Source organism: Podarcis pityusensis (assembly GCF_964106645.2).
Source record: "Podarcis pityusensis genome assembly, chromosome: 10".
Taxonomy (NCBI): domain Eukaryota; kingdom Metazoa; phylum Chordata; class Lepidosauria; order Squamata; family Lacertidae; genus Podarcis; species Podarcis pityusensis.
The window spans coordinates 55,857,481-55,883,899 of NC_138035.1; the positions used below are offsets into that span (position 1 = coordinate 55,857,481).

The 26,419-nt window shown below is 43.7% G+C and overlaps 1 protein-coding gene across 4 annotated transcripts in view; it reads left to right on the forward strand.

Annotated features, from left to right (window-relative positions):
• Positions 1-26,419, forward strand: part of ST7 (suppression of tumorigenicity 7) — a 94,651-nt gene that overhangs the window by 53,026 nt on the left and 15,206 nt on the right. For all 4 annotated transcript variants that reach the window (XM_081023698.1, XM_081023699.1, XM_081023700.1 and 1 more), the window contains exons 2-9: positions 2,011-2,093; positions 6,511-6,670; positions 8,533-8,587; positions 9,858-9,973; positions 11,191-11,266; positions 14,079-14,233; positions 19,846-19,943; positions 25,990-26,104. In XM_081023698.1, coding sequence (XP_080879824.1) covers positions 2,011-2,093; positions 6,511-6,670; positions 8,533-8,587; positions 9,858-9,973; positions 11,191-11,266; positions 14,079-14,233; positions 19,846-19,943; positions 25,990-26,104 — 858 coding nt within the window. The remainder of the gene's footprint in view (positions 1-2,010; positions 2,094-6,510; positions 6,671-8,532; positions 8,588-9,857; positions 9,974-11,190; positions 11,267-14,078; positions 14,234-19,845; positions 19,944-25,989; positions 26,105-26,419) is intronic.

The following is a 26,419-nucleotide window of genomic DNA, read 5'->3' on the forward strand; positions in this document are numbered from 1 at the left end:
GGCTGGAAAAAGGCATGGCACTGGTGACTAAGCCAACTTTCCCCTTTTGCTTGAAGTTGTTCTATTCCTGCTCAGGCAGCAGAAGCAGACAGTAAAGGGAGTCCAAGGTGATTAGATTTGGGGGCTATTACTGGGAAAACACAAGAAGGTAGATTGGGAAAGGTAGACTGGGAAAACACAAGAAGGTAGATTGGTCATGAGGCTTACGGGATGACCACCCCTATATTATGGTCTGCATTGCAAGATGTGGAAATTACTGGCATTGCATACAGGTGAACTGAAAAATGTTCTCCCAGAGGGTTTTTTGCTGTGCTGTTTTTAAATTTCAATTTATTTTATTTTATTTTTTTAAAAAATATTTTATTAAGGATTTTCTTGTTTTACAGAAGTGTAGTGCCTCGTATTTTTTTTTCATGTAACATTTTTACAGATCCGTTTCATTTGTTGAGGCATTAGGGGGAGAAGAAAAAAGAAAGAAAAAAGAAAGGGGGGGTGGAGAGAGGGAAGATGGATGGGGGTGGGGTCGGGTGGCGGTGTTTCTATTATGTTTAATGTATGTAGAGTTTGGTGTCAGCGTTGCTTGTGTTGTTCACTTGTGTTCCTTTGGTGGTGAGAGAGGTTGGGGTTGGCCTAGGGTGTGATTGTTTGCTTGTGATTGGCTGTGGTGATCTTTGTTTTCGTGTGTGAGTGAGGTGGGTGTGTGTTTTGGATCAGGTTAGCCATATTGATTTGTATGCTGTTGGTGGATTATTGTCATTGTCCGGTTGGGCTGTGTATGTGATAAAGGGGAGCCATACCGGGGTGAAGGCGTCTTCTTCTGTTTGTCCCCGTGTCAGTTTCAGTTTAAATTTCAATTTATGCAATAATTTCCTTCCCTCCCTAAAGACATGCAACTAAGGGGGTGGGATTTTAAAGAACAGAAACAAGGGTTGACAAAGGAGGTGAAGTTTAGAAAGATGTGCAGCAGGCAGCTCCAGTTGTTAAAACAAGACCCATCTTTCAGTTCAAATGGTTTCATGCACAGTAAATTCTTAAGAACCCTTGATTGTGCTGGCGTAAAGCATTGTGCTCCAGTGACATACAGGAACAGTCACTCTCTGTAACGAAAGCATTTCTGCATCACACTTGGCTCGGGCTGTGCTTTTGCCTTGCTATGACATCCTGTAGCTGCTTAGCTAACGCAAGGGATCTGAAAGGGAAGTATTGACATGAAATCTTCCGTGCTTGCCTGCTAGGTTTTGTTAACACTATAATACAGAACAGCGCTCAGGAGACAGGTTGAGCAAGATACTAGCATAACTTTGTTGGCTCGCATCTATATGCTGGCAGAAGGATGCTGAATGTATTTGGCAGTCAACGTTAGGTTTTTCGTTAATCTCTGTCTTTCATGTCATTTCCAGAAGGTAGATTAAAGCTGCCTAGATAGATTGCAAAAGCAAAGGCTTGAATGCCTTTATGTTGCTCTGCTCTCTTTAGTCCAGCTTTATGCTGGATATAGGAAGCATTAAGGTTTCGCAGGTGGCGCTGTGGGTTAAACCACAGAGCCTAGGACTTGCCAATCAGAAGGTCGGTGGTTCGAATCCCCGCAACGGGGTGAGCTCCCTTTGCTCAGTCCCTGCTCCTGCCAACCTAGCAGTTTGAAAGCATGTCAAAGTGCAAGTAGATAAATAGGTACCACTCGGGCGGGAAGGTAAACGGTGTTTCCATGCGCTGCTCTGGTTCACCAGAAGCGGCTTAGTCATGCTGGTCACATGACCTGGAAGCTGTTTGCCGGCTCCCTCGGCCAGTAAAGCGAGATGAGCGCCGCAACCCCAGAGTCTGTCATGACTGGACCTAATGGTCAGGGGTCGCTTTACCTTTACCTTTAAGGTTTCGTATAGAATGCAATATGCTCTGGTTTCTGATTTTTTCAAAAAGCAAGAAATTTACTTTTAACTTGACTTGCAAATGTTGGAATTGCAAAAGGTTAGAAAATGTCCCATACTAAGTGGTTTTCTTTTTCTCTTTTAGTGAGTATGTTTTTGAACACGTTGACGCCCAAGTTCTACGTTGCTCTCACAGGAACCTCTTCATTAATATCGGGGCTTATTTTGGTGAGTAAAATTGTTGCATTTTACTACTTCTGTCTATAAACTTTTGAACGTCGGATTCCACATGTAAAAAATAAATAAATCTGATCTTGCTATTTCTTCCCTACACACCTGCCTCCAACTTTGTGTCTCTGTGTACCTAAAAGAATTTGCATTTGCCAAGGGCTGTGTGGTCTCTAGCATCTTCAAACCTAAAATTTCATTTTCGAAAGACAAAATTCATGCCTTGCGCACTTCCATTTTCAGCTGTAGAGAGCTTCACTTGCCAACCTGTTTCTGTCAGTCTTCTCAAATTGGACAATCCCATCTTTTAAATCCCTAGTCAATAGGAACCACCACAGCTTTTTCTGCAGCAGAGTCCAAAATCAGTACATTGTTTAAAATCCTATTTATATTGTGCCATGCTACCCCAGTCTCCAAGGGATTTCAGGGGTTGCTTTAGCCCACAGTCTGTGTCTTCTGTTGGGCAATGAGACACAGTGGAGACTGTGGTGTCTTTATGATATATGGTTTATTTACACATATATACAACCCGAGTCTACTAATTGGAAGCTGCGGAAGCCCCGCCGAACATTTGGGTTCCAAAAGAACATTCACAAACAATCACTTCCGGGTTTGCGGCGTTCAGGAGTCAAAATGTCCGAGTTCAAGGGTGTTCAACAACCAAGTTACGACTGTAGTGGGTTTTGTTAAAGGTCCTGGACCTCAATTCACTGAAGGTAACTCCACCCTGAGCATTATATTGGGTATCTTCCTGAGAAAGTTTTTTTAAAGAAAGCTTAGTCACCTAAAACAGTCATCAGAAGAGCATCCTTACTGATCTTGACTTCTGTCACTGGAACACTCTAGTAGACTGACTACCAGCAGCTCTTCAGGGGTTCAAGAGACCTACCTGGAGATGCCAAGGACTGGACCTTAGACTTTTTGCCTGCTTTGGAATTCATGCCTTCCACGTGTTCCAGTGCATGCCGAAAGGATGTGCAAACAATGTGTTCAGCAGAGCTGCAATCTCTCTTCAGCGCCTCTCGCTGCTACTTAAGGCTTATTCACAAAAGAAATCTCTGAAGAATAACGACATTTGCCAAAGGGTTTAGAGACCTTCCTTGCCTTGCTGTTGTTGTTTTCAAGCAAGAGGGAGATCATTACGGAATTAATTAATGTATCCTGAGTATTCCTTGAACAGATAGCACCTCAAGGCATATGGTTAGCCTTCAGAGAAATTAAAACTTCCCTTGTAGGTGTGAACAAAAGAGGCTTGGAGAGTAGATACTATAGTAAGAGGAGCTGTCTGTTGTTGTTTTTTTAAAGAGACCCAACATTTAGGACAGTAAGGTGAAGGCTTTCAAAGCACGACTTGGCCATTTTTGCAGGAATTCACAGAGAGAAATTAGTGTTTGGCTGCCTTCCTTTTCATATGCAAATAACGATGATACTAATAACTTTAAACTGGAAGTAATTAAGAATATTCACATTGTTTTAATTTATCAGCCATGCATTACATTGCATTAAGATGTGGCGATGGGGAAGCAGCCCTTACTATTTTATTTCTTGTATTGCTGGCTCAGGGATATTGGCAGTTATACTGATTTATATATTTTATCATTTCGTTATGCCTTTCTTTAGAAACAAAGTTGATAGATACTGAAATTGTTCAATATTTTGTTTTAACCAAATTATTTAAGTAATAACTGTAAACTGTTTCGGTTGCTGCCAAGCCAGGATACAAGTATGAAGATGAGTGATGGCCCTGCACTCAATGGTGCTAAAAAGTTACGGTATGCTTGGCTGTAGTAGGTGGGCAGGATATGGCAAGGGCATGTGATGTCTGAGGCATGTAACCCAATGTCATATGGAGAAAGCAGCTGGCTTACAGCTGCATCCTTTGCAAGCACATTTTGGGCCAGAGGTCCCCAAATGTAGGAAAAGGGGTCAGATGCTACAGCTGCTTTAGTGCTGCTGCTGTTTACACTACGGCATTACGATTTGCTTTGTGCTGTGATGTACGTTGTAATGTAAGACTACTGAGAAGGGGTCGAGAAAGTGCCGAGGTCAGTTTGAGCTCCCCTCACATTCTTCTTTCTTCTCTCTCTTTGGCGATCACTCGTAGCCGAGTAAGATTGTCTTCCATAAACACGGTTTTAACAATGAGCCCGTAAGTGACTGTGGAGGCCAATTCTGGACCCACACGTCCTTCCACAGTGGGGACATTGGTTTCCGGGTGGGAGTTGATCATGGTGCGGATTTGGCAAGCTTGCCTTCCTCTTAGCACGTTTCTCCCTTGCGTCCTGAGTTCGAGTGTCTTCAAAGCCCATGGCACCTTTGGTAGAGGCTGTTCTCCAATTAGCAAGTGTTTCCCAATTGTTGGTGTTTAAACTACATTTTTTAAGATTTGCCTTGAGACAGTCTTTAAACCTCTTTTGTTGACCACCAGCATTTACGCTTTCCATTTTTAAGTTTAGAAATAGAGTAGTTGCTTTGGAAGACGATCATCAGGCATCCGCACAACATGACCAGTCCAACGAAGTTGATGTTAAAGAATCACCCCAAACATATATTCAATTCACATAACTCACCCCAAACAGATATTCAATGCAGATCCTATTCAGGATACATAAAAGAGCACTATGCAAACATTCCCCTTTTAATTCTGCAACCTATTTGCAGACAGACAAGTTTTAGGGGATGCCATTTCACTAAATTTCTCATTTCACAGGGGTGGGGCTTGTCAGCAGAAGTCATGGAGCTCCTTGCTCTCCGCCCCCCTTTAAAGTTGTTGGTGTTGCAACCGTGTTGAGCAGCGTGGCCACCATTTTTCACTCTCCACAATATTGCATCATTCCAGAACACTTTGGGGGTGGGGGAGGCAAATGGCAACCACACACACATAAAAATGGTGGAGAATATCCGGAGCAAATTCTGCAGTAGATCTATGAAAAGGACAGAAACCAGCAAAGAAGCCTCTTTGTAATAACTGGCTAGGCATTTCCCTCTTGCATATAACGTTGACTTCTATGAATCAGATCATTCAGCCCAGTATTGTCTGCTCGGACTGGCAGCAGCTCTTGAATATTTCAGGCCTTTCTTAGCTCTGCCACCTGAGCTGCTTTAACTTGAGATGCCAGGGATTGATCCTGTGGCTAATTAAGTACTCCAAGTAGCTCCAGAGCAGGGAGGTGAGACAGACCCAGGAATGGATAGATGGATATTTGCAGCTTTTTAAGGGAAATTATGAGCAATAGGTGAGAAATAGCTTCTTGGTTGCACAGACCCCTGGCCCTTCCATTTAAAGCTCTCTGTGGCTTTGCAATTATTTCCCATTATATGTTTGCCAATGATAGGTGGCCACTTATGCATCACCAGAAGAAGAAATGCATCACTAAACAAGGGGATGAAAAGAGGTCACAGGTTTGCATATAAGTTGCATATGCTAATTTATATTTATAGATGCAAATTCAGAAATAAATACCATAATTTAAATAGAAATCCCGTGCATCTCACCATAGCTGGGGGCAAGGAACTAGGTTCCTGCTCAGTCACCTAGAATCATAGAATCGTAGGGTTGGAAGGGACCCTGAGGGTCATCTAGTCCAACCCCCTGTTATGCAGGAAAATGCAGCTGTCCCATACAGGGATCGAACCTGCAACCTTGGCATTATCAGCACCACGCTCTAACCAACTGAGCTAAGCTGTCCAGGTGCTAAATGTCAGTGAGCAACTTTGAGGCCCCTGTTCTGTCTTCTCATCGTTTTGTGTCTTTAAACTGAATTTGGAATAGGCAGCCTTTCCAAATACTCTTTCAAACAGTTTCTCCTTGTGTCTCTCCCACACTCTCTGTTTTCCATAAAGCCTGTTTTAGTATGTTGGTGGCTCTTGGTGTAGCACCCTATCAATCTTATTATTATTATTATTATTGTTATTATTGTTATTGTTATTATTAACTCCAAAGTAATTTCCACTGGCCACTTGTGTTTTCTTTTAAGCTCTGATCCTATATTTAAAGGTGTTTTTTTTTGGGGGGGGGGGATGAATTGTTATCCTTATTTATTCCGTATATAGTGCCGTCAGTATATGTGGTGTTGCTTTATAAATCATAACCTTAACCGTGGCAAGTGGTCAAGGTTATGATTTATAAAGCAACACCACATATACTGACGGCACTATATACGGAATAAATAAGGATAACAATTCATCCCAAAAAAATAACAATAATAATAATAATAATTTTTATTTATATCCCGCCCTCCCCAGCCGAAGCCGGGCTCAGGGCGGCTAACAACAATAAAACAGTACAAAAGTACAGCACAAACAACACTCTAAAATAATTCGTTATAAAATTAATTAATTCAAGCCACTGGCAACCATTGAGCCAGAGCTCAAGGAAAGCAAACTAATGAATGCACATATTCGCTTCTGTTTTTAGATATTTGAATGGTGGTATTTTCGCAAGTATGGGACCTCGTTCATTGAGCAAGTCTCGGTGAGTCACTTGCGCCCTCTGCTGGGAGGGGTGGACAACAACTCGCCCAACAACTCAAATACAAGCAACGGGGATTCTGATGCAAATCGGCAGAGTGTCTCAGGTAAGACAATTCCGCTTGTCCTGCGCAGATTGTTAACGATAGTAGTATGTCCTTTTAAAATGCAAGAACGATCATAGGTTATGCTTATTACTATTGACAGCAAACCTGTAATGTCCTGGATTCCGTTTTTCTTTTCTTTTCTTAAGCGTTCTATTATCGCTCATGTTCCAGCCTTCAGGTATGGATGCTGATCTCAGAGGCATCTTGGGGTCCTTCAGCCAGTGGCTCCCTAGGGGAAGTGAATTACTGCCTCCAGTCTATTTGTAGCTTGTTTTGTTCTGGCAGAGGAAGCGGAACAAACTTTGCAAGAACTTGAATAGCATATCACTTCAGAAGCCACCTAGAGCAAACGATTAGCTACGTATCTTCTCGCCTGCAAGCTTCCATTTTTGACTTTGAAATGGAACAGTGTTAGCACTTGACTTAAAAAGAAATTGAAACATGAGTGGTTTTAGGAATGAATTTATTTACCAAGTCGACTTTTCCCCAGTTGAATCTGCTCCTAGCGTTCCTTCATCCTGGTGTCAGACTTTTCTGGCTAATAATAATAAATTTTATTTATACCCTGCCCTCCCTGGCCAGAGCCGGGCTCAGGGCGGCTAACACCAGTAAAATTACAATAAAAACATAATGGGGGGGGGGAACCAATTTAAAATACAGGTTAAAATGCAATTTAAAGTGCAGCCTCATTTTAAAAGTAGCCCATAGATCAAAACTGTAAGGGGAGGGAAACATAAGGGTTAGACCGAGTCCAAACCAAAGGCCAGGTGGAACAGCTGTGTCTTGCAGGCCTGCGGAAAGATGTCAAGTCCCGCAGGGCCCTAGGCTCTTGACAGAGCGTTTCACCAAGTTGGGGTCAGTACTGAAAAGGCCCTGGCCCTAGTTGAGACTAATTTAACCACCTTGTGACCTGGGACCTCCAAAGTGTTGTCATTTGTGGACCTTAAGGTCCTCCGCAGGGCATACCAGGAGAGGCAGTCCTGTAGGTACATATAATATGTATTTCCCATCCCACCCTCACCCCCCCAAAAGTGCCATCATAACAAAAGATATCCATGCTTTTCCTACAAGTGCATTTGCAACAACAAATAAACTGCAACAACACCAGTGGTGGGAGATCAGGTAAGCATTGCCCCCTGCCACTGGCTATAGTGCCACATGTTTATATCTATAAGCCAGAAAAGTCAATACGATATAAATCGCATCTACACATATATCGCTCCCCAAAGTCTTCTTTAACTACCATGAGTCCCAGTCAAAAACTCTGGGAACTCTTAATAACAATTCTCATGATTCTTGTAAATTAGCATACCAGTTAATTTACACACACTTTCTGCTAAAGGTGGATGAATTTCCAGCACCTGCTACTTCCCTCTTCTAGGTAATACTACTTGTACTGGGCAGGTTATTCAGACATACAAATCTACATGTCCCACAACACAGTCTTTGGTTTTTGGAACAGAATAATGCTGGCAACAACTAACTTCCGGGCCATTTCACAGTTAGAAATAGGAGGGCTGTGAACAATCTCTTTCTGAAATTTGGGAGGACTGTCGCCATCAAAGCAGACAATGCAAGGACTGATGGAACAGTGGTCTGATTCAGCATGCCAGCTTCATTTGTTCATATATGTACTAATAATTCATTGGATCACAGAAGCACTCCAGATGTATATACTGTGGGCAAATCACAGGCCCTCCAATGGCGCCCATCTGTTGGATACCACCTGTATATTCGCCTGGTGTTCTTTTAGATGCTTGGAATGCACCTGGAATGACTTAATTTGAAGGCAATTTTGTTTTCAAATAAACAGTAGCATTAACTGGTAATTAGAAGGCGTATATATTTTTCCATTGTTACAGAATGCAAAGTCTGGCGAAATCCACTAAACCTGTTTAGAGGAGCTGAATATAACCGGTAAGTGCTGCACAGAATTGTCATTCAAGCACAGTAGCCACTTTTAAAAGTTATGTTTGAGCACTCGTTCATTGTCACAGAATAACTTGGGGCTTATCCGAGCAGCACAGTGGACAGGTTTCACATATATTGTATTTTTAATCCTTGTTGGAAGCCGCCCAGAGTGGCTGGGGAAACCCAGCCAGATAGGCGTGGTACAAATAATAAATTATTATTATAATTATTATATGCATTCACACTTAACACTAAACCATGGCTTAGTACAGGGCCAGAAACCTTTTTTTTTGTGTGTGTTAGCCTGAAAGCTGCATTTCCCCGATGACAAGGATGAAGAGCCACGGGCCTGGTGGGTCCAAAGTGCAACCACTCCAGACCTCTTTATCACGCCCCCCCAGCTCTCTCCATAGCCACTCCCTCTTTTCCTAGGCCACACCCCTCGCCCATCTTGCTACACATCAGGGGCAGACCTTGCTAATAATGGTGCGATGTGCCAGGCCAAAATTTGACGCCACCCAGTCAAGTCCTCGCACCACCTTCCCAAACCCAGTTAAGTGAGATGCTGGGCTTTGTGAAGGAGGCATATGAGGGTCCTGACAGGCTCCTAGAGGCCTCCCACCTCCTTCCCGAAGCTGGGAAAGCACAAACTAGGCTTTGGAAGGAAGTGGACCTTGTCAGAGTCCTCATGCCTTTGGGAAGGAGGCAGGAAGCCACCTTCTGAGCTGGGTGCCCTGGGGGGGGCATTGCCTTAAATCTGCTTCCTTGAGTATTTTTGCCTGGTTAGATTGCATCCTTGAATTCTGACAATGACTCTCACTTGCCTGGATAGAGGATATACAGGGGGTCTGTGAGTGTATGTAGAAACTAGCCTACTGTACAAAGGTTGGATTTATATTCACTGATTCACCCACTTTTGCTTCTGGTCCTACACACCCCTTCCTTCTGAAGGTTGTCGAGAAGAAAATGCAAAGATTCATTCACACACACACACACACACACATTCTCCATCCAGGTAAGCGGGAGGCAATATCTGTGGTTTAAGGACAAATTCCAGCCTAGAAAGATCCTTTGGGAGCAGGGCTGTGAGAAGCACGGGGAGAGGTCCGATGGGCCCCCATTTCAGTAGGATGAAGAGGGCTCTGTATATCCAGTAGGATGAAAAGGGTATGAGAAGATTTCTGAGAATTTGGAATGGCCCATGGGGAAGATCTTCCGATGAATTTGCGATGGCGGTTTCTGCTATTTCTTGTACTCTCTTTTATACTCTCTCCAGCTATACCTGGGTGACGGGAAGGGAACCTCTGACATACTACGATATGAATCTTTCGGCGCAAGATCATCAGACCTTCTTCACGTGCGATACGGACCACTTAAGGCCTGCAGATGCCAGTAAGGAGTTTACTAATAAGTGTGCTTGGAAACGTATGACTTGGAGTGAATAGCAAAGTTTACTTCCAAGAAAATAGGGACAAGGTGTCCCGGATCACCAGTCTGTTGTCTTTGCTTGTGTCTAAACCGCTTGCTTGGAGTGCTTGTCTAAATTACGGTTCTCAGCACTTCAGATTTGAAGTGTGAGTGCTGCTGCTTATCTAGCTGAAATGGTATCACCCTGTATCAGTAGGGTTTGGGTTAGCTCGGGGGGGGGGGGAGCTCAGAAAACAGCCTGATAATGTCTGGGCATGTTCAGTGACCATGAAATGCTGGCACTAAGGGAGGAAACAGAAAACCAAATGGGAGCGGGAATGGCCTGGAGAAGCTGAAGCCCTCCACACTGCAACACTTGGTTGCAGGTACCACTAGTAGGTATTCTTGCCCTTTCTCCAAAAATCTTCCTTTTAGGATAGCACTTCTTGTGTGGTGATTTCTTCTCACGCTGCTCTAGCGCAGGGTGTCCCAAACTTGGGTCTCCAGCTGTTTTGGGCTGCAATTCCCATCATCCTCGACCACTGGTCTTGCTAGCTGGGAGTGATGGGAGTTGTAGTCCAAAAACAGCTGGAGACGCAAGTTTGGGAAATTCTGCTGTAGTACAAGAGACGGGAGCTTGTGGTCTGCAGGTCAGATTTGGACCAGCACAGGTCCCAATTTGGCCTGCAAGGCCATTTCCCCCAAACCGCACCAACTTTCCCCATATGTCCAGTGTGACATCAGGAAGTGGAGATGTAGCTGGATCAGATGTGCGACCTGAGCTCCTCCCTGTGGGGGGAGCTCAGCCACACAGCCAATCACTGCGGAAAGGAGATGAGCACAGGGCAAATCATTGTGCAAGGGACTTTGGCAGGTGGGCAGGGCACCCTACCTGCCCATCATCTGAGATAAGTTGATTGACAGATGGGTTGTCCTGCCCACTTGCCAAAGCTGGTTTCCATTGTTGATTTCTGAGCAAACCATTCTTGGCACGTTTTCCTGTAGTTTCCTCTAACATTGACTGCACAGATGTAAGGTTCCTCTTCCTCTGGACACGTTAAAAGAGTAAACCTGAGGTTTGGAGAGAAGGTGCGTCGAGACATTTGCCTGATAAAATGCCCCAACGGAATGCTTGACTACAGTTGCGTCCTGTCAAATCACCCCCTCTATTTTTATTTACTTTTAAATACCTTGCTCAACAGTAATGCAAAAAGCATGGAGGGAGAGAAATCCGCAGGCCAGAATTTCTGCAGCGCACGAAGCCTTAGAGCTAAATGAGTAAGTATCTCAACAGTCGTTTGAAAATATTTTTGCTTGATCATGAACAGGGGTGGGAAACTTACAGCCTTGGGGACCAAATGTGGCCCTCCAAGCCTCTTATTTGGCCCCCAGAACTCTCCCCAGCCATGCACTTCAATGGCCCTGTTCCACGCTCTCCTTGGGTACCTTAATGTCTTATTGAACTGTGATACTGCCTCTTGTTTGTTGAGAAGGATGGAGGATGGTGTAGCAACCTCTGGCTTTTGTGAGTAGCTGCGATGCAGCCCACTGTAAAAAAAAAGAGTGAAAGCCACCCTCTTTTTGCCTCTGGCCTCAGCCTCCATGTGGCCCCCGGAAGATTCCCTAATGAGGAAACAGTGCCTTCAGATTAAAAGATTGTCCCCACCCCTGATCTAGACTGTTCATGCTAATTTCTTATCTTTGGGAGGGTGAGGTACAAAGTGAGGTAGTTCTCCAAATTTGTAAACGGTAGGCAGTAGGGAAGGACCTATAATTCTTTTTTCATCTGTTGGTGCTAACTGCTGATGCTTGCATGGCAAAGTAGTTTTTAGTAGTGAAATAAGAGCAGGGTGGCGCTGTGGGTTAAACCACAGAGCCTAGGACTTGCCGATCAGTAGGTCGGTGGTAGTAATCCCCGTGACCGGGTGAGCTCCCGTTGTTTGGTCCCTGCTCCTGCCAACCTAGCAGTTCGAAAGCACAAAAGTGCAAGTAGATAAATAGGTACCGCTCTGGTGGGAAGGTAAACGGCGTTTCTGTGCGCTGCTCTGGTTCACCAGAAGTGGCTTAGTCATGCTGGCCACATGATCTGGAAGCTGTACGCCGGCTCCCTCAGCCAAGAAAGCGAGATGAGTGCCGCAACCCCAGAGTCGGCCACGACTGGACCTAATGGTCAGGGGTCCCTTTACCTTAAGAGCAGGAGAAATTCTGCTAATACTGAGGCCTATTTATTTATTTATTTCAAACATGGACTTTGTTATTTCTTTAAAATAAAATACGCATTCAATTGTTCTTGTGTTTTCTGGGCTCCATTCCGAATGTTTCAGGTTAAAAATAGTGGCCTACTCTGATCCTGCAATGTATTGCCAGTTATTTATTTGGAACACAATCCTGCACAGAATTTTGCTTTCCAGAACTTTGCATGCGCTATGTGTCTGGACAGTGGCTCCTTGCCTCCTTATTGTGGCTTTGCATACCAGCCGCTCTGCACTGAGTGCCAGTGGTCTGCTGAGTCGCAGAACGAATGGAGCTTCAGGTAGACACTATTTTTGGCCGGGACCTATTGCAACGGATTTGACTGGCCACAACAGTTATTGCAAATCTGCACAGCTTGCTGGACTGTGCCATATCCTGAGTCCCAGCTTTGTATGCCTGGGATTTCTGGCCTGGTGATAGTGTGGTTTGCATGTTTATGGGACCGCCTCTCCTTGTATGCCCCGCAGAGGACCTTAAGGTCCATGAACAACAATAATTTAGAGGTCCCAGGTCCTAAGGAAGTCAGACTATCCTCCGCCAGGGCCTTTTCAGTGATGGCTCCGACCTGGTGGAATGCTCTATCCCAGGAGACTAGGGCCCTTCAGGATTTAACCTCCTTCTGTCAGGCCTGTAAGACAGAGCTATACCGCCTGGCCTCTAATTTGAATTCAGCCTGATATTTTATTTCCTTTCTCTCTCCCCCCTCCCCTTTTATGAAGATTACCCGCTCTGAGACCCCCGAGCTAATTCTCCCCTGGCCTCCTTGCTGGCCCAAGTAGGACTAATTCAGCCAGCTAGCCCTGGTGACTATCTAATGCTTATTAGATGGATTTCCCCCAAATTGATTTCTGAACTTTGAATTTTATTGTTATTCATGTTTTTATACTGTATTTTATGCTGCTTTTACAATTAAGTGTTTTAAATTGGTTGTTAGCCGCCCTGAGCCCGGTTTTCCGAACCGGGAAGGGCAGGGTATAAATAAAAATTTAGTATTTATTATTATTATAGCATGGATCACACCCTTACTTGTGTCACATAGAACCTGCATTTCAGACAGCTACTTGTGGTAAGATCTCTATATGGGAGAAGAAGCAATAGGTCCAGGTCCTGCCCAGTTCAAATGAAACTTTCAGGCTGCAGTCTCCATTAATGGGAATAGGAGTCCCTTGTTTATGCAGAGGTCTGGGTTGCAGCCTCTTGCTGCTCCTGCCATTGGCTTAAGTGGCTGGGTGGCTTCACACATACCTTGCAGAATTGTTCTACTCCAGTGAAGTGAATGGAGGAGCACTAATAGACCGCAGCATAGCAGATGCTTCAGAGAGCCTCCATGAACACATGGAATTGCAGGCGTGTTTCATATCACAAATAGGGACACGGGTGGCACTGCGGGTTAAACCACAGAGCCTAGGGCTTGCCGACCAGAAGGTCAGCAGTTCAAATCCCCGTGACGAGGTGAGCTCCTATTGCTTGTGCTTGGTCCCTGCTCCTGCCAACCTAGCAGTTCGAAAGCACGTCAGAGTGCAAGTAGATAAATAGGTACCACTCCGGCGGGAAGGTAAACTGTGTTTCCGTGCGCTGCTCTGGTTCGCCAGAAGTGGCTTAGTCATGCTGGCCACATGACCCAGAAGCTGTACGCCGGCTCCCTCGGCCAGTAAAGCAAGATGAGTGCCGCAATCCCGGAGTCGTCCGCTACTGGACCTAATGGTCAGGGGTCCCTTTACCTTCCTATCGCAATAAGACAGGCAAAAGCTACATGTTAATTGGATATAGCCTAGAAAATTCTTTTCCCTTTCCTAGTTTGTCTTACTAATGATTGTTTCTGTTGTTTCACTGACAGGTGTGCCACTGCCTATATTCTGTTGGCAGAAGAGGAAGCAACAACTATTGTGGAAGCAGAGAAGTTGTTCAAACAGGCTCTGAAGGCTGGCGAAGGCTGCTACAGGCGTAGCCAACAGCTGCAGCATCATGGTGCCCAGTACGAAGCTCAACACAGTAAGCTAGTCTCTCTTCGACTAAAAATCCCAAGACCTTTCAAGAGATAAATAGTTGCTAGTAGTGGGGTAGGAGAACTGAAAATAACGCCGATATATTTCACATCTGGCAACCATTGCCTATGGAAGTGTATACTCAATTCTAGGAGGCTGTTTGCTCATCAGAATCGAGTACAGTGGTACCTTGGTTCTCGAACGGCTTAGTTGTCGAATAAATCAGCTCTCGGATGCCGCAAACCCAGAAGTAAGTGTTCCAGTTTGCGAACGTTTTTCGGAAGCCAAACGTCTGATGCAGCTTCCGCTTGAGTGCAGGAAGCTTCTGCAGCCAATCGGAAGCTGCGTCTTGGTTTTCAAATGGTTTTGGGAGTCAAACGGACCCCCGGAATGGATTACCGTATTTTTTGCTCTATAAGACTCACTTTTTCCCTCCTAAAAAGTAAGGGGAAATGTGTGTGCGTCTTATGGAGTGAATGCAGGCTGCACAGCTATCCCAGAAGCCAGAACAGCAAGAGGGATTGCTGCTTTCACTGCGCAGTGATTCCTCTTGCTGTTCTGGCTTCTGCGATTCAGAATATTTTTTTTCTTGTTTTCCTCCTCCAAAAACTAGGTGCGTCTTGTGGTCTGGTGCGTCTTATAGAGCAAAAAATACGGTAAGTTCAAGAACCAAGGTTCCACTGTATACACTTTCAGAGTGAATGCTAAATACATTACTTCAGGTAAATGAGCCACCATAGCCGCTAGAGGGCCGTGAAAATTTGTGCCCTTGGCTTTTTAGGCTCCTCTACCCATGCACCATCTGAAACCAAAGAAGCGTATTGGTTTGCCACATGTGAAATATATCAGCATTTTTTTCAGCTTTCCTAACACACCTAGTTACCCCTCTCAAACTTGCATTTCAAAAAATATTTACATGCTGTTTGTACACCATTCCTCCTCCAGTGATTTCTGAGTGTTCTGTGGGGTCAGAGGACTATCCTCATTCTTACTGTGTGATGTTAGGGTTAGGTTTCTCAGTGAGTTCGATAACTGAGCAGTATTTCAATCCCAAATCTTCTTTATTTGCAAGTGGCACGTTGGTTGCCAGATATGAATTATTTTTATTTTTTAGCTCTGCTACCCCACTATAGGCTAATAGCACTTTTTCACAGGGTTGTGTTATATACCACGATTCTCCCCAGGAACAGCACTGAACACAGTATACCTATTCTTGAGAATTTTAGCTTGAATTAAAAATAATTGAAAAGGTTTGTTTCTTGTCCTCCATAAAAGGGGGCTCCCTGTAACTGCTGATCAGAGGTTGCAGCAAACCCCTTTGAAGGTGCAGCAGTGCGCTGATGATGTCATTGTGACATCAGGTTATTGACAGGTGTGTGGTCTCACTCAGCTTTCAGAACTGGCCAGCAGGGTGTGAGGGAGTTAGGGATACATTTCCCTACTGCTGCGCTCCATAAATGTGAGGCATCTGCTATTGATGGAAATGCAGTTTTTGGAATTAAACGGTGTAATAAATATTGAAGTGATGTAAGGTAGGAAAATGGAATTAGATGGATATATCAAAATATGCAGGAACATAGGGGAATTTAAATGAACCTTGGGAGGGGAGGAAGGGAAGTCACATGTATGGTGTAATAAAATATGTTTGGGGTGTGTGTGTGTGTGTGTGTGTGTGTGTGTGTGGAAATGCAGTTACTGGGAGTACTGTGCACACAACCATACATTTGAATTACCTGACTTTCCCCATAGAATCATGGGAACCGTAGGTCTGTGAAGGGTAAACTGCAGTTTTCAGGATTCTTTGGAGGAAATCAAATCTATGGTCTGTACAAAGCAATTTATCTTGGGGTGGCCAAGAAGTACCAGGAAGCATTAGTACCACTGAACAAAGATACGTGTGCCGTCCAGTTGTGGCCATTTGTATTCAAAAGGATACTTTTAAACGAGTGCAACAAGTTGCCTGGAATAATCATTGCCAAATTTGGAAAGAAGCTGCAAGAGATCAGCTTGTTTTAACCTGCTGAACTTTAGGAAACAGGAGCCTGAAACATGGCAACAATTTCGAAGGTCACTTTTCCACTTAGTGTGGGAAAGAAGTGGGAAAGTTGCGCCCTCTCCAATCAGATTTGACGTTTCTGCATTTCCATAAGCTGCTTACCTAGCTAGCGTGTTCCAGGAAATGTTTATTCACGACATATTCCCCAAAATGAAAAGTGTTTTTAGAATGAGGAGCCTCCCATTGGGGCACATGGAAATAACAGTGTAGAGGATTGATTCAAGCAATCAGCAGCATGTCTATAAAACAGAATGCTCAAATTTCACAAAATGTGGATGGTGACCTTATTGGGATCACTGATAAGGATGGCTTCTCATTTCAGGCACAGTGATCTCAGGCAGAAAATGAAATGAAATGAAATGTGTGTATTGAGTGCAGATGAAAAGCTTAGGAGTTGGAGAGGGAGAGAACTTCTACAATGGGCCTGGCAGCCAGGCGAGTTTACCCCATGATAATTCCAGATATGTTGGGTGGTACAAAAGATCTTATCATGGAAGATTTTAGGATTAAAAAGTCCAGGAGACATCTGAGGGCCTCTTTGCATGTGGCATCTGTGAGGCAGAGAGAGAGAGAGAAATCTCTTCCCAATAGACATTTTAAACACAGCAAAACCCAGAAGTGATTGTCATGACAAATCTAGCCAGATGTTGGTAAAATTACTCTTGAACTGCTATTTGTTCCTTACCTGCTTTTGAGGCATTCAACAGACTAGATGATCTTCCTTAGATTATCAGCCCATTAAATGGATCCTGCAGAGGATCTTGTTTTAGAATATCCTTTTGACACCTCCCAACCTCATGTTTCTATCTATTCCATGCAAATTGTTCCTGATAACACAGAGACTGGCAGGGTGAAAGTGTTTGTAACTTGGCTTTCTTCAATTCAACCAAGGGAAATGATTTTGAATTCCAGAAAATGCTGAAAAGCCTCAGGTTCTGTAAATAACAGTGTAATCCTATTCATGTCTACTCAGACGTAAGTGCCATTGAATTCAGTGGGACCTACTCTCAGGTAAATGTAGATAGGATTACAGCCCAAGACCATTTTAGAATGTCTTGAATAGACGCTTTTATTGACTCTATGTTGACCATTCCTTGAGTCACTATAACACAGCTTGGAGGACAAACCAATCTAATTATGTTATATATAACCATGTTAAAAACAGATGTGGCTAATGAGCCCTTTATTAAATACTGGGAAACCATTCTAGAGATAAGTGGTTACTTAATATGAACTACAGCTGAAGGAATTCCCTCTCCTGCCTTATTTATTTTCTCTTTGAAAGTCAGACCTGTTGCTTAATCTGTCTGAAAAGTACAATCATGGCTTTGGGATAATTTGTATGTATTCTGAATGCTTTTGGCTTATATCTTGTTGTGATTAGAAGAGACTTCAAAACGTGAGGACCATAATCTGCAAATACTTGGTTGACAAGTAGGATACATTAGGCCAATGTATGGCAACACAACAAGTGTGTTGTCTTAATACTGTGACTCTGTAGGTCATTATCTACATGAACATTTTCTGTTCGGTCCTTAAAAGAGGGCATATTACAACTAAAGAAAGGGTATGATGCCTCATTCTCAAAAAAGTCTTTGAAAAGAGAAAAAAATCCTGATTTGTTCTTTGTTAAACGGTCAATGCTGAAATTTACTTCTATTAATGTTTGTGGATAACTACGATATCACAAGGAACTGTGTAAATTCAGTGTGAAGGAAGAGTTCAGCGTGTTTATATTCACACAACTCTACCAGAGGCAGAAAATCTTGCTGCTTGGTCTATATATATCGTGTGCTTGTGTGTGTGTAGGAATTTGACTTCCTTGACCTGAAGCAAGGAAAGGACTTTTCAGTTGCAGAGGCACCCTTTGGAGGCAGGCAGACCTGAACACTGCACGCTGCACCTGGTCTACCAAGGCTGCAGAGTCCAATCTATACACCAAGGTTTTCATGGTTTCTCCACCCCTGCCCCTTTTCATCCTCTAGGCTGGCTGAAGGAGGATGGCTGGGATGGGGAAAGACCATAATGGGGAAAGACCCCTGTGTAGTGTTGAATAACAAGGGTCTCTTCGTTAAGTCCCACGAGAAAAGACCTCACATCATGTCTATTGCTGATGCTCAAGCTGTGAGTGCCAAAACCCATTCACATGTGTGGTATTGGCAGGGTTGGAGGGACCCTAAAGCTTGCAGAAATAATAATAATACTAACAAAGCTATCATTTTTACAAGAAAAACTGTACTGGGGACCCCCTCTCCCCCCCCAAAAAAAACCCCCAGAATGAATATTATCGATGACTATGGAATGTTGACCAACTTTGGGGGTGGGAGGTGGTCAACGGGAAAACCTGGAGGGGGCTGGAATAGAATACTTTGGGTCCTGAGCAGCAGCAATCCTACTTTCATGTCCCATTTGCCCTCCTCCTTCTTGCAGTCTTGTGCAACAAGCCAGCCCCATAGAGACATTAGGGATTTTTGTTAAAATCATATTAGGCATTCACTGCATGGTTCATCCTTCAATGGGGCTTGTTCTCATGGCCACGAGGTAGGGTGCTTCATGGCTGCAGGCCATGTGATCATTGCACCCCTGTCTTGCAATAAGCTAGTAGTGTGCAAGCACTGGTGCTCACATAATCGGTATTTACATGCTTACTGCTTCTGAAAGTGTGCTATTGACAGTGTGCAAAAAAGAGAGAGAGAAGGGATTCTCTCCATGGTACTGAACAGACTCCGCTTGTGATGCATAGAACGCCATTGCACAGAAGGCAAATTCAGATTCAAATGGCTTTTCCAGTGCTGCTATGTATGGCTGAACTCTTAAGAGCGGCAATCAGCTGTTTACAGTGTACAAAGAATGCCCTGGAGGGATGGCTGACTTGAAACTGGTAGCTGAAAGCATCTCTCCTCTTACCAGAACTCTTTAAATTGCATGATAATGTTGAAAACCCTGGACTCCTTTGGGAGGAAGGGCAGCATAACAAATTCAATAAATAAATAAATTTGGATTCAGCTGTACAGAAAGCAACCTGCAACTGCAACAGCAATTCACACTGCAATCATTTGTAGCTAAACTTCATCAGAAATGGAAACCTTTTCAGAGAGTCAGGACGATAAACACTTGCCTAAGTGAGGCAAGGTATAGAAGTTTGCATAATTTTGGCATGCATGTGAGTTCTTCTTGTATTAGTGATTAGAATTGTTAACAGTATGCTGTAGAATTGAGGCTAAAGAAAAACCCTCACTTTTTTTTTTATAAGTGTACTTCTTGACTAATCCTATTATTGACAGGCAGGTTCCAGCTCTAGATCTTTGTAACTTAACAGCGAGGATTGTTGGTCTATGTACTTTTTATTGCTTCCTTCCACATATCTTTGGTATTCGGCAATAAGAATTCAAAGGAAAGGTTATACCTTACACTTTGAGGATGTTAAATGGAACCTTTGTTCTGTCTGTTTCTGCAAACACTCATCCTCTTAAAACCTCCCCCCTCCTTCTCTCTCTCTCTCTCTCTCTCTCTCTCTCTCTCTCTCTCTCTCTCTCTCCTTCTCTCTCCCTCTCTCTCCCCAGGACGGGACACTAATGTATTAGTCTACATTAAGAGGAGGCTGGCAATGTGTACAAGAAAGCTGGGGAGGACCAGGGAAGCTGTGAAAATGATGAGAGATGTGAGTTTGGATTTGTGTTCATATTTGTCTTATTACCATGCGCAGTCCAAAAACCATGACACTTAAAATACCTATTCCAGCATTGATTCTTTGTGCGGATCCTTCCCAACATTATCCCCAGCTTCATAGTTCCCTGCATGAGGAGAGTGGAAGACCTTCTTGAGCTCATGTGAAATGCATAAGGCCCCTAAGGAAATATCCCAACAATGCCTCCATTGGACTTGCTTTTTATTCCCTCTTTCCACTTTCTGCTCCTCTCCTACTGCCTCACTGCATGTAAGGGGTCTGACCTGGGAGATCCCCACTCCCTTACCCTAATAGCGAAAGTTTTCTAGCGAGTTTGATACCTTGGTTTTTCAGTTTGGGCCTTGCCCACAAAGATGGCTCCTTTTCTCAAGACCTCTGGGTAAACGTTGGCCTTTAGTTCTTTCCCACTAATTGGAAGATGATCTCATGCCATGTCATTTGACAGCGCTGCATCTTCAAGACCACAATAGTGGCTTGTCAATTGGAAGGGATGACTCAGCTATGAGATGGCATGGTCACGCTTAGGTTTTGGAAATTTACAACCTGGGAGTCTTCTGATTGGCTAGGAAGACTTGGTTCAGCTGCTAGGCCGTATTGTATGGAGTGCTCCTATTCCTTTGTCTGCTGCCGTACACTTTTTCCAACATCTGTGGGGTCCATTGATCCTTTTCTATGTATTAGAACTCAGCTAAATGAGCTTTGCTATTTTTCTTTCGTTTTGCAATTGTGTTCTCTTGCACTCTTAGCAATATTCTCCAATTGTATCTTTTCAGTGGCCTATGAGTTCTCTTTTAATTATGTTGAACAAATCTACCTCTTCAATCTTCATGTGGTTTCTGGGGAAAGTCCTTGGTACTGGGTCCTGTTTCTTGGCCAAACTGCTACTGAGTAATTTTTGTGGGCATGAGTCTGGTTTCCAGCTCTTGCTCCTGTGAATCTCAAGGGGTATCTGGTAAGGTTCTGGGAGTCTCCTGGCCCAGACTGGTGGGACTATAGCAGCGATGGCTGCTGTACTACCTTGCAGGTTTGGGTTTCAACTCTGGTCGTTTGGCGCCTGCTAGACCAACAAGGGATGGTTCCCAGGGTTTTGGGGCTTCAGTCCTCTTACACCCAGGGTAAGGGAGACCCTGCTTTCAACTAAGTGCAGGGTTTCCTGATTTGAATGTTGCCTTTTATTGTCAATGGGGAAATAAGTACATAAGCCCCGTACTCTCAGATTTCACCGATACAAGGAAGGGAGGCATAACCACCGGACAAATGCTATTATTTATTTTAAAAGGATCAGCATGTAATGGGACGATTCCCTTATCAAGAGTAAATGTGGCAAAACCAGAAACTGATGCAATTACTTTGATTTGGAAAGAGGCTGGATGTAACAAAAATGGTATCATAATATATAGGAAGAGAGATTTTTAATTAGGAATCCTAAAACGAGAATTGTTTCTTTCTGGGGGGTGGGGAGAGAGAGGCAATATTAGGCTGATGACATTGCTGATGCTTTGACCTCCCTTCCTGAGCTCATTCCCGCAATACAATTTTCTACTTATCTCAGTTGCTGTCAGCACTCTAGTTCATTTGCCAATACTTAGTACAGCATGTAAGTGCATGCATAGTAGCCCCAAGGGAAATATGCGCCAATAGTGAAACGGACAGACCTTATCAGGAAATGGGCATCCCCTCTTTGCAGTCTAATTCCATTTTCCTGGATTTTACATGTATTTAGCTCACTACCAACAGCTTCAGTTCCATCATTGTGAAGCTGTCAGACATTCTGCCGCTCTTGAGCTCTAGCTAAATGTAGCCGCATTCTTAGGACCACGAACTTGACAGATGGCCGTTAATGGGGATGATTTCTCCATCTTGAGAAAGGATTTCTCCTTCTACACAAAGGAATCTTGGGGCAGCCATTTGAGCCTTCTAACTCCTTCAGCCGTTTGTTCCCACGGAGCCAAGTCAAGATTTTCTACTTTTGAAAAAAAGATGAATTTTATCTTGCTATTTCTGTATCCCAGGCATAGATGGGAAGATGGACCCCTCTCCCCCGCAATTCAATGAATAACCATTTTTGCAGCTTCCTTCCACATCACAACATTGGGAGGAAGGGCAGAGGCTATGAGCTTGTTTGAAAGATTGGAGGAAGGTGTGTATGCACCCCCTCCAGATCCAAGGCTATATAAGGAGAAGTGCTAACATGTGAATGCTGACACGTCCTGGGAAACAAAATAGGGATTCAGCAAGCAGCCTTCCAGTGCACTTAAGATCTCAATGGTTAGTCTCATTTCCAGGCTTAAGGCAATATATAACAACCCTGAGATTAAGAGTCTCGTGCTCTACTGACTGAGCTAAGAACCACTGACTGTCTCGCCAGAATGGTGCATGCTCTAGTTATCTCCCGCTCGGACTACTGCAACACGCTCTACGTGGACCTACCTTTGAGGGTGGCCCCTGAAACTACAACTAATCCAGAATGCTAGACTGGTGACTGGGAGCGGCCGCCAAGACCACATAACACTGGTCTTGAAAGACCTACATTGGCTCCCAGTATGTTTCCGAGCACAATTCAAAGTGTTGGTGCTGACCTTGAAAGCCCTAAACGGCCTTGGCCCAGTATACCTGAAGGAGTGTTTCCATCCCCATCATTCTGCCCAGACACTGAGGTCCAGCTCCGAGGGCCTTCTGACAGTTCCCTCACTGCGAGAAGCAAAGCTACAGGAAACCAGGCAGAGGGCCTTCTCGGTAGTGGCGCCCACCCTGTGGAACGCCCTCCTACCAGATGTCAAAGAAATAAACAACTATCGGATGTTTAGAAGACATCTGAAGGCAGCCCTGTTTAGGGAAGTTTTTAATGACTGATGTTTTAGTGTATTTTTAATCTTTTGTTGGAAGCCGCCCAGAGTGGCTGGGGAAACCCAGCCAGATGAGTGGGGTATCAACAACAACAACAACTAATTACTTTTGTGATACAAAACTGCAACATCCTCTTCCTTGTCAGACATTGCCCCATTTTAGCGAAATGCTTTTGTCACAATGTGGCTACTCCTTAATGATATGTGATGTACTGTGCTGCAAAATGGAGGTATGGCAGTGTTTTTAAGCTAAGCAGCAACGAAATGGAGACTATAGCATTAGAAATCGCAGCAATGAGGCTTTGTTCATCGGCCTGGAAACAGACTCTCAGTTGTTGAGCTTTTTTGGGGAAATGAGTAATACTCAAACACACACTTCCTTGTTCTCTTGACAGAAAACCAGGACATTTTACCGATTCCACCCCGGACACTAATTCCTCCATTAAAATGCAAGACATGTCCGTAAAATTCTGGACGTATGGCAACCCTAATGAATGCACTTTCATTCTCTTACCTTTCTGCCTACCGTATTTTTCGCTCTATAACACGCACCAGACCATAACACGCATGTAGTTTTTAGAGGAGGAAAACAAGAAAAAAAATATTCTAAACAAAATAGTGGATATATGATTTTTGTGGTTCATGCTGTGGCCACAGACATGAGATCTGACGGTGAGTTTGGAGTAGCCCAGTGCAAAAATCCTGAGGATCCATGTGGATCCATGCTTTGTAAACATGGAGGAGGGAAGGAAGGGGAACCATGGATCCTCTGCTCACGACTGCAGCAGATCCCCCCCGCCACCCGCAGGCATTCGCTCCATAACACGCACAGACATTTCCCCTTACTTTCTAGGAGGAAAAAAGTGAGTGTTATGGTGCAAAAAATACGGTATATTGTGTCTAGAGGGGATGTAAAAACTATTGATCCAGTCCAGGCATCCTGGGTTACTAATGGCCTTAATGAGACTGAATTATGTGTCCTGTTATAACCGTCTTGCCATCACTAGGTGCCTCCTGTTAACCTTAATGGATCCCATCAGAGGCGGCTGTAAGGTGGCACGACCAGTGCAGGCACATTGGAAGGGGTGCCACAACAGTGTTGCAGAATGGAGCACAAGAGGTGGGAAGGGGCCCCTCAAATTTTAGCACCGCACAGGCTGCCCCTGGAATTTGAGAGCCCAAAGCCCGCCACCGGTCCTATTCAACAGGGAACATTGCAAAGAAACTAGTGTTCAGCTTCTGCACTCTTGGCAACCCTGATATCAGTTTCTCAGGGCACCAGTTACACCTCCCCCACTTTCATGGCTATGTACCAAAATTGCCCCACCCACAGTTTTATAATAATAATTTATTATTTATACCCCGCCCATCTGGCTGGGTTTCCAAATGGCAGCAGGATAGAGACCCTGGCAACAGGGTGAAGTTCCCCAACGAGGGTCCTCAGATGTTGTTGAATTACAATCCTCAGCATCCCCAGCTAGCCTGGCCATTGGTAGGTGTTGTGGTCCATCAATATTTGTATATCAAGACCAGGGGCAGTGGAACACCTAGATCCCCAAGACCTGGAGTCCTAATTTTGCCCAATGTATGGGTGAAAAATGATTACAATCCTAAAGCCCGAAGTAATTCCTCGCCTTTCTATAAATGGCAAGGTAAATGGCACAGTAACATGTATATTCCCTTACGTTTTAAAGACAGAAATATAGTGAAGCAACTCATTATTGTGTCAATTTACAGAAATGCTCGAGTTGCATTACCTTTCATCCTGTGCTAGCCTACCGTGTTTCTTTGTAATTTATTGCAGACATTTTGAAGGAGAATTCCACTTTGGAAGAGAAAATGCATTAGAGTTAACGTTTTGTTTGCCCACTTGCTTTCACCTGATTGCATTTATTCCGAGAGCAAAGTGGTGGCAGCTTTCATAGTCACAACCCAAAATAATTTAGCCGTAAGACTTTTCTGATGGGACTGCTGTTGATTTGCATTGTCTCGCAGTCCAGTCCCTCTGCTGTTGTCTGATGTCCAAGCCCATCACCCACAAAACTGTGTTACAGGTGCGAGTGAAAATCGTATTTGGTCAAAAGGAAAAAAAGCAACCCCCCCCCCAACCAAACTAGATAAAGGTCAACATGTAATGTGTTTCTAATGTGTTGTCAGTCTTCTGTTTTATTTGTTGGCTCGGAAACAAATAGCCCACTAGTATTTATTTATTTATTTGCATGATGCTAGAGCGAACACTTATTTCCAACTGCATGTGTATGTGCTCTAGATTCAATTCCTGTTCTAATAGTGAACCACCTTATAGTGCAATGTTATATTAATAGATGTAAAATGATTGCTAGGTAAAGTGTAATGAAAAATAAGTATGCATTTGCAAGCCAAGTTCTGCTGACTTGTTATCAAAGGTGTTCGCACCAAAAGTTAAAAAAAAAAAGTTAACCCTTTAATTCGGGGTGTGTGTGTGTAAATCATTTTATAAAACCGGTGTAATTTTGATAACCATCTAACTTGGTTATTTGGAGGAAATAATTACTGGACCATGATTAAGCTACCGTAGTTTATATGAAGCATGTTTCCTGTTCCAGCTTCTACACTGAGTGATTACATGCTTCCCAGAGCGATATGCGTTTGCCTTAAAATGAAGTGCTAGAGAGAGGGAGTGGACTCTCCTGAACTGAAAGCAGAAATTTTTCTTCCTTTCCCTGACAGTTGCTGCATCTGGAACAAAGCAATTTCTTTTCTTTTTCTTTTTCTTTTTTTGAGGATGTTGGGGGGTAGTTTGGCGTCATCCCTCCCCCCTGGATTTTGGGAGGCTCCCTCTCACAGAATATGATTGTACACAAGAAGTAAACACAAGAAGGAGAGAACGTGGTCCTCCGTGGCTCAGATTCACTGCTCGTATCCACCAGGAACTGTACACCCACCAGGTGGCTCAGTTTTATTGAAATCAGACGGGACCTCACCCTGGTGGATGTCTTGACACCTACTGCAGATTTGTTTTCTTATTTCAGAAGGCATTTTAAGGGCTTTTATAGTTTTAACTTACTTTTATCTTTATTGCACTGTTGAATTTCTTTTCCTTAGAGCAGTCGTTTACACTTGCTTTCACATCAGTGTTGCAGGATTCCGTGCTAAATCTAAGCCTATTCTCTTATTTTTTATTATTATTATAGTTAATGAAGGAATTCCCTCTTCTCAGCATGTTCAACATCCACGAAAATTTGCTGGAAGCTCTGTTGGAGTTACAAGCATATGCAGATGTTCAGGCAGTTTTAGCAAAATATGATGGTAAGCAGAAGTACCTCTTTACATTCTGTGTGTGTGTGTGTGTGTGTAAATTGAGAGGAAGAGAGTGCAGCTTCCAGTGACAGAATCACTTTAAAGGGCGAAAATCCCAGCTTCTTTCAAATGCCGCCTTCTGTAGTTCTGAAACAATTCTACATAAGGTGAACCTTTCTTAACCTTCTCCATCATTCCATGTCTTCTGGACCATTTATTTATTTCATGAAATTTATAAATTGCTTGGTTGTCAAACAAACAAACAACTAAAATGGTTTACAAAAAGGTAAAATAATGAAATCAAGAAAAAATTACAACCCTCCT